The 20,968-nt window shown below is 29.8% G+C and overlaps 2 protein-coding genes across 2 annotated transcripts; both read right to left on the bottom strand.

Moving 5' to 3' along the window:
- Positions 1-7,685: 7,685 nt before the first annotated feature.
- Positions 7,686-9,377, bottom strand: LOC114381483 (protein SODIUM POTASSIUM ROOT DEFECTIVE 2-like). The gene is made up of 3 exons (XM_028340750.1): positions 8,651-9,377; positions 8,298-8,373; positions 7,686-8,098 (listed from the first exon to the last, which is right to left on the bottom strand). The coding sequence occupies exons 1-3, from the start codon at positions 9,230-9,232 to the stop codon at positions 7,926-7,928; spliced, it is 831 nt and encodes a 276-aa protein (XP_028196551.1). The 5' UTR covers positions 9,233-9,377; the 3' UTR covers positions 7,686-7,925.
- A 5,105-nt stretch (positions 9,378-14,482) lies between these two features.
- Positions 14,483-19,677, bottom strand: LOC114382276 (UDP-glucuronic acid decarboxylase 1-like). Its single transcript, XM_028341580.1, has 7 exons — positions 18,858-19,677; positions 18,595-18,742; positions 18,414-18,493; positions 16,060-16,143; positions 15,899-15,973; positions 15,237-15,329; positions 14,483-14,976 (listed from the first exon to the last, which is right to left on the bottom strand). Exons 1-7 carry the CDS (start codon positions 19,449-19,451, stop codon positions 14,767-14,769), a joined length of 1,284 nt encoding a protein of 427 aa, XP_028197381.1. The 5' UTR covers positions 19,452-19,677; the 3' UTR covers positions 14,483-14,766.
- Positions 19,678-20,968: the final 1,291 nt, after the last annotated feature.

A 20,968-nucleotide genomic window follows, 5' to 3' on the forward strand; every position in this document is an offset into this window, starting at 1 on the left:
ATAAACAATGAAGTACAGTCCCCACATTGTGAACATTGGGTCCCACGTTAATGAAGTTTCATATTTGACTTTATGTGGTAATTTTGGATCTTGCTTTGATGTTTAGCGATATTATTTTTAATTAATTTTTTAAAATTAATAGAACACTAACATTATTAATAGAATACTAACGTTTGCTAACGGAAATAAAAAAAAAGATCAAAATAAAATTTTTAAAAACATAAAGAATCAAAATGAAAATTTCAAAAAATATAAAGGAACAAAATGAAATTTTTAAAACTTAATATATCAAAATAAAATATTTTAAAATATAAAGGATCAAAATTAAGCTTTTAAAATTTAATATATTAAAGTGAAAAAATACTAAAACATGATATATAAAAAATGACATCTATCCTTTCTCATAAGACACATCCTGACTCTTTTTCATTATCTAATTGTTCTTTAAATTTCAACTTATTCGATTTTTGCTTCTTTTAAGTTTTGCATTTAGTTTTCAAGTTACTTTACCTTTATTAAATCAATTTCCTTTTTGTCTTTGCAATTCATTTAAAATTTTAGTTCATCTCCTTTTAAAGAGCTTTCTAAATTTAAATGCTTTATTTGTCATGTTTTAACTTTGTAAATTATAAATAATTTTGTCAATTGTTTTCATTCATTTGATTAAATTGACCTAAAATTTGATTTATATCACGACAAAACGAATACAAGTCAGAAATGAGATAACTTAGAATTTCATGCATGTTATCTTAACCTCTCCCACTAGGATGGTCCTATTAATTAGGTTTGTTTTGCTTGCAAGTATTTATATTTGTTTAAGTTTACAAAGTGTTTTATTGATTAAATTTGATTGTTTGATAACCAAATCAAAATTGAAGTTACTCATTCTTGTTTGTAAATTAAGATCTTACTTGAATTAAACATTGATGCTTTACTAGAATCCTTAAGAGGATTTTATTCTAAGTCCCCATACTATTATTTAAAATCATAAAGTGAAGATCCTTAGCGTGATTACAATGACATTCAAGCATGTACTCCTTCTCATTCTATTTAACAAGAAGTACATTAGTGGGAATGAGATGTGCAAAAACTACTTCAATAAAAAAATCGAACCGACTTAATTTCGAACGGTTTTAACTAGTTTGGTTTTATATCCAAATAGTCAAATTGATTTAGAATTTGGTTCAAACTGAATTGATTTTGAAAAATTGATTCTGAACTGAACTAGTTTTTACTCAATTTTAAACTAGTTTTAAGAGCCGAACCAATTTCAAACTAGTTTTTGAATTATTTTTTTCAAATAAAAAAATTTAAATAAAAACCAGTTTGGTTAACGGAACTGATTTTGTAGAAATAATTCGGTTAACCGAATTGGATTTATAAAATAATATACTTATTTTTTCTTGAACTAGTTCAAAAAAAAAACCAGTTAAATTTAGATTCGGTTATAATTCGATTCAATCCAAACCAGTTTTTTTTTACACCCCTAGTGGGAATAATGAACAAGACGGGTGAAATTAGAACTTTCATGTAATTAAAGATTATCCAAGGTAAAACACAGGGAAAAACACAATGAAAATGCCTTCAAAGAAGGGTTTATTATCTTTTTAATCCTTAACTTTTTTTATAATTTATGTTTTTAGTTCTTAAATTTTTTTATTTGATTTTAGTCTTTTAACTTTTTTTTTCGTTCTTACTTTTAGTTTTTTTTCCCTTACTTTTAGTCCTTAAAAATAATTAAAAGTAAGGATGAAAAAAAAAGAAGACAAAAAGTAAGAAAAAAATGTTAAAAGATTAAAAAAAAATTAGATTAAAAATATATTTTTTTAAAAATTTTAGGGATTAAAAGGTTAATTTATCTTAAAAAAGTCTACAAAGATAAACTTATCAATAAGCAAGTTATATGCACATCATTGATGTCAAACTTATATATATATATATATATATATAAAAGGAATCAAAGTGTACAGGTATAATTTTGACAACTATTATATCATTTTATAACTTTTAATTAAATACTTAAAACTAAAATGTTAAAGTGAAAGTTATTTTCACAAAGATCACATATAAAATTTCATATTAATCTAAAATCATTTACTATTATATTCATATAAATTAAAATTGACATAATATAAATATTGTAAAATATACTATAATTAATATATATATATATATATATATATATATATATATATAAATTAAAAGTCTTATTATATTTATTTTGAATGCGTTTTATCTCATTTAGATGCATTTAATGTTTGATGCTTATGTTAAGTTAATACTTTTATTATATATTTTATCCAATTTTAATGTTTTATAAGGGATGTAGTTTTATTTCAAAACTTAACATATTATATACATATTTTCTTAATTTTAATTATGCCTATTACAATAAAAAATATACAGACATTAAAATTAATTTTGGCCATTATATCCTAAAAATCAATTTTGATTCAAAATATTCAATATAATATTATTTTAAAAAATTAATTTTTTGATATTTGTTATCCGACTAAAAATCATGTTACTTCGTAATTAATTCTTACTATAATCAATTATTTAAAATTAATTTCATTCAAAATTAAGCTTGTTAACGACAATTTAAACATGCCAAACTACTAATTTTATAATTTTTAATCATTTTTATTCAACTATAATAAAGGTGTCCTAATGAATTTGGATACCATCATATACAGAATGCCCTTTGGACTAGGGTTTAGCATCAATGATATTGCTGGGGATATTTATTTTATTTTTGGCTGATAAATATAGCCATGCCTAGTCAATGATAGCAACGGATGGCGACTTAACGAGGCAAATATAGCCATGGACCTTGTTACCGTTAGGCTTCCAGCACAACCCTGCAGTTTGTGGTCCAAACTCGTGAACCACGAATATTTGTAAAAACATCAAGAATTTAATTTGCTTACTTTAAAAGTTTAAATAGTTTTACATTATTATACTAAAATTATTAGGATCTTACTAGTCAGCCCTCTTAGAGCATTGAATAAGAAACTAAAAAAAAAAATTTAATATATAAATCCTAAAAAAATTTTAAAAAAAATTATGAACAACATAATTTTCCACCTCCTAATAAAAATATTTTTATTTTAAGTTCTTTAACTAATATTCTTAAATTACTAGATAATATTAATCAAATTGTTATAGTGATGTGAGAGCACTTCATTATGAGGGCACCTTTTTATATTAACATGAGATCTAAATAAAACTCAAATGCTTACTTTGTGATTATTAAAATTAAAGTACTAATAGGTTGTGATATAATTGACAAATAAGCTTGTTTGTTAAACATGCAATTAGATTTGATTCAATATTTGAAAAATTAGTTCTTGGTTTCCAACAATGAGATATCCAAGTTAAAAAGAAATGTAAAATATACAGAGTATATGACAAATAGTGAGCAAGTCATATACTAGAGATTTATTTATAGGACACTCTGTATAACCCATAAACTTATCCTTGATAAGTTGTTGTCAAGCATACAAAGTCATTGATCCCATGTGCAACCTATTCATAAGTCAGCATCAGGCAACTTGGCACTTGCAACACCTTTCTCAAGCATTCACTTGTCATTTTATTTGCCTTGGCCTTAGATTTCAGAAAGGGAAATCACCAGCAACACTACGTTTGGGTCATTAATTTCTAGGGACATACGCGCTGCTCTATCACTATCTTCATATTCTATGCTTTAGCTTGCCACCAAAACTAAAAGGCTTCGTTTTGGTAGAAAGTCACACCGGAAGATTACATGCATGTTTGGATTAAGTTAGAAATGTTTTGGGTGTGTTTCAATGCAAATCCAATGAACAAAATAAATAAATAAATAAATCTTGATCCTTTGATAAAATTAATTTTGATTCAAAAGTATTTTTTTTTACATGATTTTCAAACATGCACGTACAAAGCAAGTGGAAACTATATTATATCACAATTATAAAAAATTTAGTTGAATGAAATTTTAAAGTAACTTAAAACCTCTTGTGTGTGTGGATTAATAAGACTGAGAACTTAATTCATGGTCTGGAATTTGAGTATTGAATGTGTAATTATATTAAGTACTTGAAAAAAGAGTTTGATATCCATAATAGTTTATAAGATTCATTAAAAATGATAATTATAGTCTAAAAATAAAAAAATAAATTAAAAAACCGGTTTGTAACAAAAACTTATCAGTTCGGGCCAGTCTGAACAGTTTTTATAATGGTAAGAGGCCTTGTTAATTGTTATGATGTGCATCCACCTAGGTATCAATGGGGATCATCGAATACTGCATAATGATCTTCTGCACCTATTGCATTTCTCGAGCCAGAATAAGAGTGATTATTGGTTTAAAGAGTGTTACACTCTTTATTAAAAATTATTGAAGATCGAGTTAGGATTTCTCGGGTGAATTCATTCCTATGACAGTGGCAAAGATCTTATGTGAAAAAAAAAAATTGAGATGATAAAATGTGATGATTGTTTATTGTTTTAAATTTTTACTTTATAATAAAAACATATTATATATAGTGTGAAAGAGAAATGTTATTACAACACTTTTTTATTAGTTAAAATTTAGGATAAATAATTAAATTTATTTTTGAAAATATGAGACGCTAATAAATTAATTTTTTTAAAAATGAAAAAAATCAAATTTAATCTATAAATATGTAAAAAGTATGATAAATTAATCCTGTAGATAATTTAGTGACAAATTAGTCCTACAGATAATTTAATGACAAATTAGTCTATAAATTTTATAATTTAATGTCAAATTGATCTTTAAAAAATATAATTTATTGTAAAATTGATTATTGAATATTACAACTTAATAATAAAATAATTTTATAAATTTAAGGACATAATTGATTTATCACACTTTTTTTATATTTATGAACTAAATTTATATTTTTCATCTTATTATTGCATCATACTTTCGATGACAAATTTAGTTATTTACTTTAAAATTCATTATAAACTATAAAATTTTGAGTGATACTTATTAAACAAAAGTTGAGATTAATAAAATTTTGTGATTTTTAATAAATTTTAATTAATAATAGATATTATATTTAAAAGAATATATTAAATGTTACTCAATCTATTCTATAATAATTGTTGGGTAAGAAGAAAAAATTACTCTAAAATAATTTTTATTTTAACTTTTTATGTAATATTAATTATATTTTTTTACATATATTTCTTATAATATTAATGATATTAATAACAAAAATAAAAAATGAATTAATAATAATAAAATTAATTTTTCATATTATTATTTTCTTTTATTTTTTTATTAGATTTTATTGTTGTGGGTGAAATAATTATACTATAATTATAAAGGGAAGAAGGAAATATATTGCAACATTTTTCTGATACAAAACCTTGGGAAAATGAAAACGAATTATGTATGACTCAGTAATTTTTTTATTAAAAAAAAACATCACATCAAGAGATAACATATATGCCAGCGATACCACTTATCCATCTTATCATATCAAGAGGTAAAATATATTCGAGTTTTTAGAAATGAGGAATGTTAACCATAACTTTTTTTTCCATTCTTTATGATCGTTTAAAATTTATTAAAAATTATCAAGTTTGTGGATTATATTATTAATTGAATGATTTTTTTTATTTAAAAATAAAAAATTATTAAAATTGATGATTTTTAATAAATTTTAATTAATTTTAAAAAAATATTAAAAAAATACCCTTAACATTACTCTTTAGTGGATGGACCTACTATATTTTAAAAACGAGTTTAAGTTATAATATGAGTCATTCCGATCCGTTATAGTGTTTTATATTCTTTGAAATATAATTTCTTTTAACATTTATGTAAAACTTCTTGATTTAATGGAGTAACATTTTGTTAAGCATCATATTGTATTTAATATTGAAATTATATATCATGATTTATGTAAAATATATTTTAATTATAGTTTTATACTAATTTAATGTTACAATTTAATTGTATACAATGTTAAAATTAATATATTATTAAAAAAAATTGAGTTGATTAAGTTTTTTCTCATGTATTAATATATTACTGAATTAGAATTGAATCGAGTTCAAATTCAAATGACTTTTCCTAACGTACTCGAATTAAAAAATAAGTAAGTATACATTAACAATATACTAATAATTGGTAGTTTACTTAATTATAATCTTTTTATAATTGACAAAGCATTTTTTGATACTATAAACCTATTAACTAGATTTTATTTTTTGGTGAATAAAGGCGGTAACGGGACTTGAACGTAAGATCTCATGTAGACTACTCAAATCACAAACCACTAATATGAAAATAAAATGAAATAAAATTACTGGAGAGCATGTTTTTTGGCTGAGGTATGTCATAATTTTTTTTAAAAAAATGAATTTAATTTAAATGCACTAATAGTACACAAATTATAGATACGGTGATCTAATTATAAATTAGTTTTATAATAATTAGTTTAAAAACATATTTAAGAAAATTTATTATTTACTAATGATATATAAAATTTACGTTGACAGTACATATTTTTTTTTAAAAAAAAAAATTATTAGATTCATGCAACAAATTGCACTTAAATGAAATTTTTTACATTACAAAAGTATTTCAATTAAATCATTGACATAACATAATAGCTTTCATTAAAAAAAAAACATAATAGGTTGTATACAAATATATTTGTTTTAAATAGATTGAAATAAATTTATAAATACTACATAAAAAAAGAAGCACAATGAAAAATAAGCTACGTTAATGCTGTTGTACTTGCTAGGTCCCTGGTGGTTGTGGAGACTCCTTTGAACATTACATAGTAACAACCAAAATACTATACATTTTCTCTATCTAAATCTATTACTAAGAATGTCTAGGATTATTATTTTACTCTTGATTGAATTTGGAGAAACATGATAGTAATCACATAAACCATGTAAGGTCTCATATTAGGTTGCTCTTGAGCACATAACATCAATAGAAAGAGCATGGTATATACATCTCAAGGGATATTAACTTTAAAACATGCTATCTCTTCTTATGGTTAACTTTCTAGCTAATTCTTTTTTTAAAAAAATAATGAAAATGATTCACAATCCGTTTCAAAATAAAATCATTTATAGTTACTTATTATCATCCCGTAACCTCTAAAGAAGTATTAGAAATCTTTCATTCACACATTTAAAAAGAAAGTAAAAAAGATTAATTATGTTGTATGTAGAGAAATGTTGGAAAAAGGAATATGTAAATATGCATGAAAAATTAGAAATAGCTAACATCACTTAATAATAAAAAATTCACTTAATTACTCATTTGGTCTTTATAGTTGTACAAATTTTATTTTTTAATCTTTATAATTAAAAATGATCATTTTTAATTCTTATACATAATATTTATATCTTTTTTAGTACCAAAGAGTTTATATAATATGGACTAAAAGAGATTAAAAAGGATAAGGTGATATACTATTTTTTTTTTACTTTTTTTTTGTTTTGTTTATTCATTTGTATGTTGAGAATCCATTCACCTTATATAGAATAAAAAAGATTAAAAATGATATATATATAGGACTAAAACAAATAATTTATAAGTATAAGAACTAAAGTAGAATACAAATAATTTATAAGTATAAGAACTAAAGTAGAATTTATAAAGAATAATTGTATAAAAAAAATTATGCTGACATGTCAACTTCATGACTCATCTCAGATTTTATATATTATACTAATAAATTTCTAACTCAAAATTTGAAGATTGTTAAATTTATACTAAAAAAATGCAAATTTGATTATTTTTCTGCAAAATTCAATCTACTTTTTACTACTTGTCAAGGCACAGCTATTCTTGCTAACATTTGCATTTACAATAATAAAATTACCATCGGATTCACGCTCAAGCATTCATCAAAATCAATGTTCTACCTTCCTCTTAATTAGATATATTTCTTCTCTGTTTCAACCGTACCAGATTCCACTGCTGAGGCAGATGCTGGCCATAACTGTGCATTTTTCACCTTTGATATGCTAGCCAAGACACTCAATGGAGTCACATCCCCAACCACTGTCACCTTCTTCGACGCAAAATCTATGTTGAAAGAAGTAACTCCTGCCCATACAAGCAACAATTTTAAGATCCCCAATTTGCGAAATGCCTTTGAAAGTTATATGTGAAAAGGTTTCACTTTTGTTCGACGTTAAGTCCGTTACATAGGCTTTTAGAGTCCAGATCAAGAATAATTTATAAGCATTCTCTTACCTTAACCATCAAGGTACCTTTTAAGGACAAAATTATAAAGGTTACTCACCTTGCATTCTGGAGAGGTGTTTCCTAACCTTCCCTTCACAGCCTTTGCAATGCAAAGATACCCTCAATACTACAACCTGCTACAAAAAAAATTAGTCAATTCAATTGTTGAAATATTTAAGTTAATTTGCATAGTTTCCCCCAATTCAATTTATAAATTTGTCCTAGCTATTTTACAAACATGTTTCTAAACTTGCTGGTTTCTTAATAGTTGCTGGTTACATAACACGTTTCACATTTTAATTTCACATGAACCATACCATAAGTTAAAATTATTTGCCTATATATCCATCTGACACACTAATGTTTTATTGAAGTGTAAGGAGTCTTAGCAGTCATAGAGAGAAAACTAACCTGGTCTGAGGAACCAGATTTTGGATGAGAAGAGCTAGAAAGTTTGGAAACAGGATTGGCTTCATCTTGATGAACAGCTTGAGAAGTTTTGTTGTTAATCATAGTAGTTAAAGCCAAAACTGGATCATAATCTGATGAACCATCCAATAAGGCAGTGTCACTGAGCAAAGATCTAGTTGAACCAGGAGGAGTGATTAAATCAGCAGGTGGCTTAAGCCAACTCCTAGGAACAATGTCATCAATTGGTTTAGAAGTGTTGGTGACATGTTCAGTGAGTTTTTCTGCTGTACTTCTCTTCTTCTGATTATCATGACCCTTTGTTGCATTTTTTGAAGAAGAGTTTTTCTTGGCCTTGTGGAGCTCATGGTAAGGCTTGGGGTTGATGGGGGACTGAGAAGAGGAACATGGGGCAGTGAGGGATTTGGAAGTGCTCCTTCTTGAGTCATTGATAATGGGATTGTGGCGATCAATGGTTCGGCCTCCGAGTAGAATGGTGTTGGAAGAGGAGCATGAGGCTTGATCCATGCTCAGACATATGGCTGTTGAGGCTTGAGAAGCACAGAAGATGTCTATGCGTTTCATCTTTTAGATAATGGTTAGAGAGAACCAGTGGTTTGGAGAATCTGCTATTAACAGAGAGGGAGAGATAGAGAGAGAACTTTTGCAGACAAAATTGTTTGACTCTAACAGCTTTTAAGTTTCACTGTAGGACTGAGAGATAGAGGGACACAAACCTTATATGTAAGATTAGTCTTGCTTCAATAAAATATTGATAAGTGAGAAAAATGATATATTATACCTCTCTTGTGATCAACATATATGACATAGTTTGATAAATAATTTTATTTTTTAAATATGTGTTAAGGGATTCGATTTTAGAATCTATATATGAAAAAATATTTATTAAGAGAGATTAATTTTTTAAATAAATCTTAATATTTCGAAAAATTACTATTTGACTCCTGCTAAGGGATACCTACTCTTAAAAAAATACCTGATGTGTTAGTCGTGCCACCTTTTTTTCATTAAAAAAAGAAAGCTAAATTGGCTGTTTTTATATATAAAGAGAGATGACAAAACATGAAAATAGGAGACACTAAACACTAATTGAGTGAGATGGGATATTGAAGGATAGAGTTTGCATTAGTTTCTTTGCTTCAGTGTTAAAGTAGATAGAAAGGTTTAGTTTCCCAAAGCGGTATCAGTTTGGGGAAATTTAAATATACCATAAAAAAATTATATCAGTTTGGAATAGTGCTCTATCTAATATTCTAACACCCAAGTCCTAAGCTAATTGCTGGAATACTCAGTTAGTGAGTTTGCCGTGGGGACCTCAACCTTAAATAACATACCCAAAATAAGATCTACACATTAAGGGTGCTTATATAATTGTCGATGGTTTTAGCATGGCAATAGGAACGCTGCACGTGCATTAGAATCATATGCCATAAAAATTAATCAATGCAGAATTTGACAAATTTGTAAGGAAAGGAAGAATGTCCTCAACGGATATACCCTTGTAGATGTTATGGTATTCTTTGAAGAGGGTGGGGTGTAGAGTGAAGCAGTGTCAATTTTGTGTTGAGACACAGCAAAACTGGATGATCTTTATGAGATGCAACCAACATTTCTATTGCTTTAAAGAAGGAAAATGATGTATAATAAGTACGCTGAATTAAACTATCACACTCACTCAAAAGCCCTTGTGAACCGTGAACTTATGGATATAAGAGTTGTAATGTAGATATAACTTCCGAAGAACTAAGTGATTATTCTAAATATTAACTGTTGAGATTTTTATAAATTAATGGTTTGTTAAACATGAGATTTTAATAAATGTACCCCTTGTATAAGAAGAGCCAAATGCACTGCAACGTCTAAGAGTAGGGAACATGTGAACTTGATTTCAAGTATTCAGAGAAAATACAGTTCTGTTGCGTATCTTTTGGAGTTTGGATTCCAAATTTCTCTAATGTTGTGTTAGATGAGGTTATCAATTAATTACGTTGTCGAATACGTGTACCAATGCTTATTTATTTATCTTTATCGTTTTTCATGGATGCCTAAATTGTTGTGATTTTACCATTATATAAGATAGGAATTTCTAATGCTAACAAATTTGTGGCTAGTGTGACACTTGTATGTGGGGGGGTGCAGAACTATTTTGGATTGACGTGAAGTTTCAGCGACATTAATCACCATGCAGTGCAAAAATAAATAAAATTGGTGGCACGAATAACTATAGCACTGCGAATTGAGCAGTGTTCTGTGGGTATGGCCTACGGATTTAAATACTTACCAAGCACTAGACATCAAGTTGTCTACAAATCCTTTCAATAACATAGTAAACTTGGTCAGATGAAAACAGAGCAACGGCTAGAAATTTTCAGTAATTCATGTGCTTACTTCGCAGAATTAACAATGTATATAGTCTGTGAAGAAATTATTGGACTCGGTCTACGAGGGCCCATAATGTAACCTATCATATAATTTTTAGTACAGTCCAAAATAAATTGACTCTTGTGAACAATTATCAGAGGATCATAAAGGAAAGTTAGTGACATTTGCAATTCTGTCTAAATCATAATAACATTAAACTTCACAATGAGATCTCTTTTTGGATAAATCCAACATGTTTCCTTATTAAGAATGAGAGACTAATTCTTATAAAATATTGAGACCTATTTCACAGTAGGTTTTCTTAAAGAGGTTTAGTACAAAATCAAAACGAAATGAGTGGTCAAAATTGAAAGATATGTATCGCTTCTCCCTACGTGTAGTTAAGGTCACTAGCTTTTTCTAAAGAACCTAATTTTCATGCAGTGTAATGTTTCCATAATTAATTAAAATGACTTTAAATATAATTTTTAATGTAATTATCTATGAGTATTATAAAGAGAATAATTTCATTTAAATGTTCACTTTCTTATGAACATTTTTATCTTTAACTATTATAAATTATTGGACTATTTTATTTTAATTTTTAAGTGTTGTTCAGTTCAGGAGATGAAGATTCAGATTAAGATTAGAATCAAATCACGATGATAATCCCAATAACAGATCACAATAATATCAAGATGTTAACATGATGATATTAGAGTATTTATGTACACTCTAACACTTAAGTCAATATTAGCTAAAGATAGAATGAGAAAAAAATGAAAGTGAGCTCATTCCACATGATACTTCATGATTAAATGAGTAATTTCTAATTAAATTCTTTTTAAAAAAACTAGGTTGAAGTAATGGGTTTAGAAAGAAAAAACATGAATCTTGCACAAACATTAGACACTTGAACAAGGCAATTCAATGACAATAATATCCGTATGCAAAATATCATTAAGACTCAATCTAATGGAAGAAAATTATGCCAGTTCAAAAACCATTTGAAGTTTTGCTTTCCCATGGATGGAGGAAACGCAAAGCCTCTTTCTTTCTTTCTGTGTTCCATTTTTAACTCTAAAAAACGTTACCTCCGAAAATGCATGCAATCATATGATTCTATGACTTTCTTTCTCCTTACTTCTATCACCTATCCCATCTATTATTTTTGAGCAATTCCTTGATTGATTACAGTTACACAATTTATTACATCTACCACTGAAAACTCTCTCTCCTCCTTCTCCTTGTACCATTTTCTCTTCATTTTCAGTCCCATAATTAAGCCTTTAATTAATTACAAGAGACGGAGGGGTCCCCCTCTCTCTATCCTGTGATGAAGCCATCTATTCAGTGTTTATTTCTCTTTTTTTATCCATGGGAGTTAAAAATAGTGTCAAAAAATTTATAATAACTTACATACCTTGTTCAACTAACTGAGTTAGACTCCCTTGATCAATGTTTATTTCTTTGCTCCTCCTTATGATTCTTGAAGAACATCATCAAGCACAAAACACTCCCAAAAGCCTAAGTCTCTATTTTAGAAGCTAATGCAATTTCCCCCCATAAGGTCTAACTCATAGCAAATGATTCTATCACTTTGAATTCTTGTTCATAGACCTTGGGTGGGAAAATAGGATTTTATAATTTCACTCCAACAATGTAGAATTTTATAATGTACTTGACTACTACTAAGTTCCAGCTCTATATACATAGCATTATGTAACAATAACCTTATGGCTTTGATGGCAAATGGGAAAAGTTAATATGCTTTCTGACACACAAATAACCATACTGAGATAACTTGTAGAACCCCAAGAGTAGCAGTGGTATGTATGTATCGTAGCAAAAACTACAGGCACTGATAGTGCTATGTGGAGAATGTTCCCAAGACCGATGGGGTGGGATTTCATTTTCAAATATGGTCCCGGAGGACAGTGACTGAAGTGCCCAAACCTAAGATCAGCCATTGGAACTGAATGTAGAAAGCCCCACATTTTTTTTTCTTCCTTTTCAAATTCTACTAGCGTGGAATGTTCAGTATGATGTAACAATTTTCTTTTCTTGAAATCTGCCCTCTTACTTCTAGGTTCATGCAACTTGTTAAGCTATCGGATTAAGAAAGTCCACTTTGTTTAGACAGAACTTGCATGTATAGTTTGAAGTATAAATAAAAATAGAATGAGGTGTAAGTTTTACCGGAAAATTTGATAACTTAACTATTTAAAGACTTAAAGAAAGAGACCTATTCATCTAAAAAAAAGAGAGACCTAAAACCCAAAAGGGGTGTGTGTGTGTGTGAATATAATCTCATTCAAGTTGCGTCTATGAAATATAGAGGAACATGCAGTTTCATAAACATTTCTAATCTGTTAGGTACATTGCTTATCTAATTTTACAATGACACAAATGGGACTCCCTTCTCCATCATCTGCTGGACGATTTGGAAAGCAAGCAAGTCACAAATCTTCCAGCAAAAATCTCTTCCTGATTGGCTTCCAAGGAACAACATCCAGGAAAGGCTCGTCAACTGAACACTGTGAACATGGTTATCAATCTATCATATGTGAACTTGATTCCAAGTCTGCGCTTACTTTGGTCAGGGAACACTCATCCAAATGCAGCTGTTATCACAAAGATCCATTCTCTTCACGTGAATCTCTCGCATACTCTCCGCGAAGGAAACAAATGTGTGTACTAGCCTGCGTGCCCAGTAGCTCTACATCCCCTTGTATTGGCTGACTCTATGGGAACCCCTTACCCAAGAGGAAGCTAACCTTTTCTTCTGTTTTATGTCTGTTTATTTTCCCACTAATCAGATTTTTCTTTACAATGACACAACAAGAGAGAACAATTTTCTTGTGGAAACAATGTTCTTAAAGCAATAATATGAGATCAGTATGCGAGAGAAACTAGCAACTCTACCACGGCTAAAGTTGCTTTTAACAATTAATGTATTACATGTAAGAAATATTAGCTAGAATGCCTTTTATAATTGATGTATTATAATGTCTTTTCCTACCGAATTTCAATCTTTAATAATTAAATATTAAATTTTTTGTCTTCGCAATCTATTTATTTGCATATATTTATAATTTCACATGTAGCAGATTTTCATACTACGGAACTTATCGTGTTAATTTTTTTAACTCGTTAATTATTTATTTATCAATTTAAAATAAAAAAAAGTAGTAGGTTAGTTTAAACTGTCAATTTAGTGGAGTCCATCATGGCACGTGCTTAGAAAACACTCAAAATCAATTCCTTCCATCATGGCAATTGACACGTGTTATATGTCCCAGTAGAAACATGATCCCGTGTGATTAAGAAAAAATTAAACTGTTAGCATAAGTTTTTAGTATTGATTTTAAACAGTTAAACATAAATTGGTCAGTCAGTTTTTACAAAATGAAGCAGTATTAATAGCAAAATAAATAAATAAGACATTCTCAATATTCTAAAAAAATATATTCTCATGATACCAGAATCCAAATATCAAATACTACAACTTTTATCGATACAATAGACAAGAAAAACTACTGAAAAGAATTCTTTCAAAATTTAACAAATACATCAATTGTGTGCTAAGCAAGCATAAATGATTAAATGTAAAAGGCCAGCAGTAGATATATCTTGACGTGTTACCAGAATTTTTCTGTTGATGCTGACCGCAAATTAGAACAAAAAATGAAGGAGACAGGCTCATCTCCATATACATACAGGGTTTGCTATTATGCTTATTTCATCCCTTTTCCTTCGTCTTCATTCAGAATCCGATTTCGGAAATCATTAACCATAAGAGGCAACCCTTCTCTCAGTGGGATTTTTGGCTCCCAGTTCAGCAGTTCCTTCGCTTTGCTAATATCTGGCTTCCTCATGTGTGGATCATCAGCAGTATTTGGTTTGTATTCTATTGTAGCACTTGAATCAATTGTTTCTTTTACAACCTGCGTGTTTATATATGAAAAGATGACAATGATAGGATCCATAATAAAGTAACTTCAATCTCACTCCACTACCAAAAGTTTGCCCTTACTGTGTAAAAGGCACAAATAATTTACTATATCTTAGGCTATTGATTAAGGAATGAATAAAAATAAAATACACATGCACCACAGCATATTCTGACAGAAATAAGGAAAAGGCATAACTGTAAACCAAAACAAGGAAGAAACGATAGTGAGAGTAGAAAAGAAGACTAAGATACCTGAGCAAGCTCTAACATGGTAAACTCCCCAGGGTTACCCAGGTTGAAAGGTCCCACATGTTCGCTTTCCATCAAAGCCACCAGCCCATTAACCTGTGAATTGGAAAAGAAATTTAGTTCAATATTGCATCCGATCAATTCTGTACTGATTCATATCAAATTGTAGACATAAAAAGTCCTTCATTCTTAAATTTTAACTTGTCCAATTCAAAAATCTTTCCATTCTAAATCAATAGCAAAAAATACTTTCTCACAATAGGTCAGTCGACTTATAAGTAAAGATAAAATAATTTCATTTAACCTTCGAAAACAGCTATTTCTCTTAAGCTTTAAGTACACTCTTAGTAACTCTCTAAAAGTCCATTTCCATTTGAATGATATTGGATTTCACCCAAGAAAAAAGCTCATATGAAAATTAGGTTGGACAAGCTAGTTGAGTGTTTTAGAAAACATTGAGTTACTTTTTAAGATACAATTTTCACAACCCGTTCCCCCAACCCCCTCCCCTAAATAAACAAAAAACAAAAAAAAAACTCAAATATGTTTATCATTATTTAAAACTTGTCTATAGTAATGGAGGAGGGATTCAGTGAAATATAAGGTTTCAAAACAACAACAATAATAATAATAATAATAATAATAATGACATATTAGCTATATACCAAATCAGAGACATATTGGAAACTTCTTGTTTGCTTCCCATCACCATATACAGTCAATGGTTGTTTACGAATAGCCTGCAAACATAAATAAATATATAGTATAAGAACACAAGTTCCTCTCCACAATAATGACAAAAAAAATAAGGACAAGAAAATCAAACCTGTGCAACAAAATTGCTAACGACACGCCCATCATCCAAACACATGCGGGGTCCATATGTATTGAAAATTCGAGCAATACGAACCTATAAACCATCACACCAGATCAGTCTCAATAGCATTTAATTTGCAAAATTTACCATAGGTAGTTTAAATTTCACTTATGTGTGATTAAAACTTCGTACCCCATTTGCCCAGAGGCTCTTCGCTATAACTACTAATTTTTCTCTGTCAAGAATTTGTTATGCATATAGGCATACATTGAATTAAAAGTCTTTCAAATCCAACATATACAACAAATGATCAATCTTAATGAAATTTCATTAAGGAATATGCATTGTCAGCAACCAATAGGCTGAAAATGAAAACGGTTAGTTTTAGTATGTATTCACACACAAAAAAATAAAATTTATCCGAGTCTATTTTGGTTTGAACCTTTAATTGTTTATATAGTTATTCTTGGGAAAAAAGTGCAGAGAAGTAAACAACTAAACAAATCAAAAGCTAACTGTAAATACATATTTCTGCTATAGTTATCAATTCCAATAGCAGCACAAAGCAACCAATCTCAAAACCACTATAGCAGGACAGCAAATTGTGGGATGATCACTATATTGAACATTGAACATTATAAATACAAGATAAATAATCTGTGAGCTATACCACACACACTAAATGCTTAAATATAGAAAACTATCCAAATTTCAAAATATATTCATAATTAATAATCAAGACTCAAGAGTAATGCTATTTGTACAAAAAAGCTTTAAAACGATTTATGCACATAGGAGAGAGATAGGAAGGGGAGAGAGAGAGGTGTTGGACAAGATAAGTGAAGTAGTAGAGAAGGAGAGAAATAAAAAGTGTATATAAATTATTGCAAAAACTTATTGTAGGAATAACATTAATAAAAAAAAAATCAGTCTAACAGATATATACAATTAGCTTGAGCTATAATTTACAGTGAGAGAAATAAGAACACAAAAATGAAGTTAAAAGAAAAATAGCAAGATGATGGAATTTATAGAAGAGGGTTGTGACAAGTGGAATGTGAGGAAGAGGAACTATGATGAGTGAAAAATACACTACATGAAAAAACAAAGACATCTCGTATATGCCACAGTTACATTGCAGCAGCTCAGGCCTGTTATCTCTATTCTGTTTCTTGAACTGCAAAACAGGGGTTGGAGGCGAGCTTGGCCAGAAAAGGGGGGAGTTTGGCTGGGATATCTGTGGGCTATCAAAGTTTGGCAGAAAAATGAAAGGTTTGGATGTAGACAGGGAATAATGGTGCTATCCTCCACTATTTGGTTGCTATTCAGCCACTATTTGTGCAATGCAAAAATGATATACTATGAGTTCCCTGCAGCAGGCAGCAGGAACTCCACTCAGCTACAGCACTGTAGTGTTGCCTATTTGCCACTACTGATAACTATGCTTTGTCCTGGTTTATTATTAAATGTAAAAATGATGCCATAACTAACATCATATCTTCCTGTCAAACTTGCCTAACTGCTCTGACTTGCACTAACATCATATCTTCCAGTCAACTCTAGTTGATACACCACTGCAACCTCAAAATTAATTGCACCAGCTTTCAATGTTTTAAACTAAATAGGTAAGTGGGGGAGCAACACAAAGTAAAAACAATAACTGGCTAATCAAAGTACACATGACCCAAAACATATAGGTATTCTGTTAAAAAAAATGTAGTGGTAAATACCAAAATCAGATCTTAAACAGAATCCAACATTAAGGAAGTGAAATATGTATTAACCAACTCATATCCTATAGAAAGAACTGTTTTCCTCTCATGGAAGTTGTTATTTCCAGCAAGATATAAAATTATAATTGTCTGATCTGAATCTTTGCAAACATTCAGTCAGTCAAAACTTCTCACTGATAAGAGATAGATGGATACTGAATCTTCAGCATTCAGCAACTCATACATGTGGCCGTGTTTTACACTTCAGATTAAAAATGGACAACTGACCATAACAGATACATATGTGAAAGCTTAATATGTTCAGTGAATCCAAGGGCAGCCGACCAAGTCCTCAAAAACTACATTATGCTTCAATTTCCAGGGAAAAAAATTGTAAAAGAAAAATGTAAGGATAATTTAACAACTTGACTAGTAAAATCAATTAAAAATGAGGAAGGGAAATAAAAATGATATCTGTTAAATGACATGTAATCCTGATCTCAGATCATACAACACAAAGCAAAGAATGACCAAGTATCAAAACGGTACAATATCATAACACTACACTAAACTTATCATCCAACAACATAGAATACACCAAGACAAACAATCCAAACTAGCTCCGATCAATTCAACAAACACATGACCTACCTCAACACCAGCTCCTCGATGATAATCCATGGCCAATGTCTCCGCAGTCCGCTTCCCTTCATCGTAACAGCTCCTCTCACCTGATATCACCAAACCAAAATCTCAACAAACCAAACCAGCAACGAAAAAGGCAAGTTATTTATGTTAAAAACATAAAAGCTTGGTCCATTCACTCACTCACCAATTGGATTGACATTTCCCCAGTAAGTCTCCTTCTGAGGATGCTCCAGCGGATCACCGTAAACCTCACTAGTACTAGTAAGCAGAAACCTAGCCCCAATTCGCTTCGCAAGGCCAAGCATGTTAAGCGTGCCCATCACATTCGTCTTGTAAACCAATAATTAAGGATCACAGAACTCAACGCAAAATAAAAATTACGAAAAAAGAGTTATTAGAACTTAAAAAAAACGCTGAGTTAGTGTTAGAACATCGAGACAAGGATATGATGGTCTTGACGGGGTTGTATTTGTAGTGCACCGGCGACGCGGGACACGCGAGGTGATAGATCTGATCCACCTCCAGCAGAATCGGCTCAACGACGTCGTGTCGGATGAGCTCGAACCTAGGGTTCCCGAACAGGTGCACCAGGTTCTCTTTTCTTCCGGTGAAGAAATTGTCGATGACAATGACGTCGTCGCCGCGCGCGATGAGCTTGTCGACGAGGTGGCTCCCGACGAAGCCCGCGCCGCCGGTGACGACGATCCTCTGCCTTCTCCCGCCGATCCCGACAGGAACGCGGCCCGTGCGGGGCCCGGGGCCGGCGAACCGGGCAAGCCCGGTTCGGGGAAGGAAGGTGTGGACCGGCTCGGGTGGGCCCAAGCGGGAGAGAGTGGGCTGGATGATGAAGAAGGTGGAGCCGATGAGGATGCCGACGAGGATGAACAAGAGGCGCTGCTCGCGGAGGAGGTAGTTGATGGATCTGGGGAGGGATCTGGTGTGCTTGATGGATTTGGGGGAGTATGGTGAGGTCTCGCTGCTCCCCAGCATCTCTTCCTCCCTCCGGTGATTCAGACTCGTTTGCTTGTGGAGCTGTTTCATCCTTTCGAGGTTAAATTAAAAAGGAACACACAACACAACCGCGCCTTTTGTTTTTTGTTACCTTACCACCGATTCACCCAATGTTGTTATTGTCAGATGCACTGTGTGTGAGGGTGATTTGATTGTTATAAGGAAATTCAACACAAAGCCTGGAATTGAAGGTAACTCGGCCCCGCCATGGATGCCACTTTTTCTATATCAATCCATGTTTGTTTATTACGTGAGTCAAATGATTGGTGAGTGCTCACTTATAATCCCTTGTGTAGTAATTAGTAATTAACTTCCTCCTAAAACTTCAAAGTTTATTATTAATAAATATAATTTAATTAAGCTCAGGGTGTGAAGATTTTGTCTACTGTGTTATTTGTCGTTATCAAATTTGTGAGAACTTTCTCTCACACTTGTGTTCCCTCCGTAAAAGGTTTGTCTACGAAAACACACTCTAATATTTAAGTATATAGCAGGTATCAAAATATAGATTAGATTAAAGTTAGTTTACCTAAACTATGATCTCATTTTATAAAAGATAAATTCAAAAAAAAATTCTATGATAATAACTTCTAGTTTTATGAGATATTTTTATCTTTTTAATAAAAATATATTTTCTTTTGTGTCTTGATTATATTTATCAGATTCTCTAAGGCTTACAAAGTTAGTAGTAGATCATGTAATCTCATTAAATTAAGTTTGTGAATTTTATAATCATATCCACATTAAGATAAATTTGTAAATTTTATAATAATTATTTTTTTAGAGTATAATAATTAACGTATTTTAAATTATCAGGAATAAATTTTCACTATAGTGATTTATTACACATTCATCTACTTATAAATAATAATCTGTGATAAAATTGTTGATTTTTTTTTATAATAAGTCATTTAAAATTCAAATATAAAATATTTTTTAATTAACATTTTGATCATAAAAGTAAAGCTGAGCATTAATCTATAAAAAAGATCTCAAATTCAAATCTTATTAAAAAAAATAACTAAAAAGAAGATCTAACTAACATAGTTAAAAGAGGATATCTTAGTATCATTTATATACTAGTTTTATTACCGTGCAACGCACGGACTTTTTTTTAACTAATAATATTTACTAATTAGGAATAATATGTAATAATTTGGTATGAAATCAATTATCGATATGACATATATAAGTAAAGTGCTCTTAATATAATTTTGTGTTAAATATTAATAAGAGTAAAATTAAAATTATTGCTAAAGGCAATTTGATGTCAAATATTAATACGATTGGGTCATGTGAAAAAATCGAAACAAATTTTTGAATTGAAATTTAATTTATGGCATCTAATCTAATCTAATTAAATGAAAAGTAATTACTCTAGAGAAATTAAAAATTTAATTAGGTAAAATAAAAATTAATTAAATTAGTTAACTCAGAATATAGTAATTAAGAGGATAATGTTTTTATATTAAAATTATTATAATAATAGAACATAATTTCTTCCAACTAATTGAAACTTTAAACCAATAATTACGGTAAATTTTTTA

The sequence above is a fragment of the Glycine soja genome, chromosome 13, assembly GCF_004193775.1.
Source record: "Glycine soja cultivar W05 chromosome 13, ASM419377v2, whole genome shotgun sequence".
NCBI classification, from domain to species: domain Eukaryota; kingdom Viridiplantae; phylum Streptophyta; class Magnoliopsida; order Fabales; family Fabaceae; genus Glycine; species Glycine soja.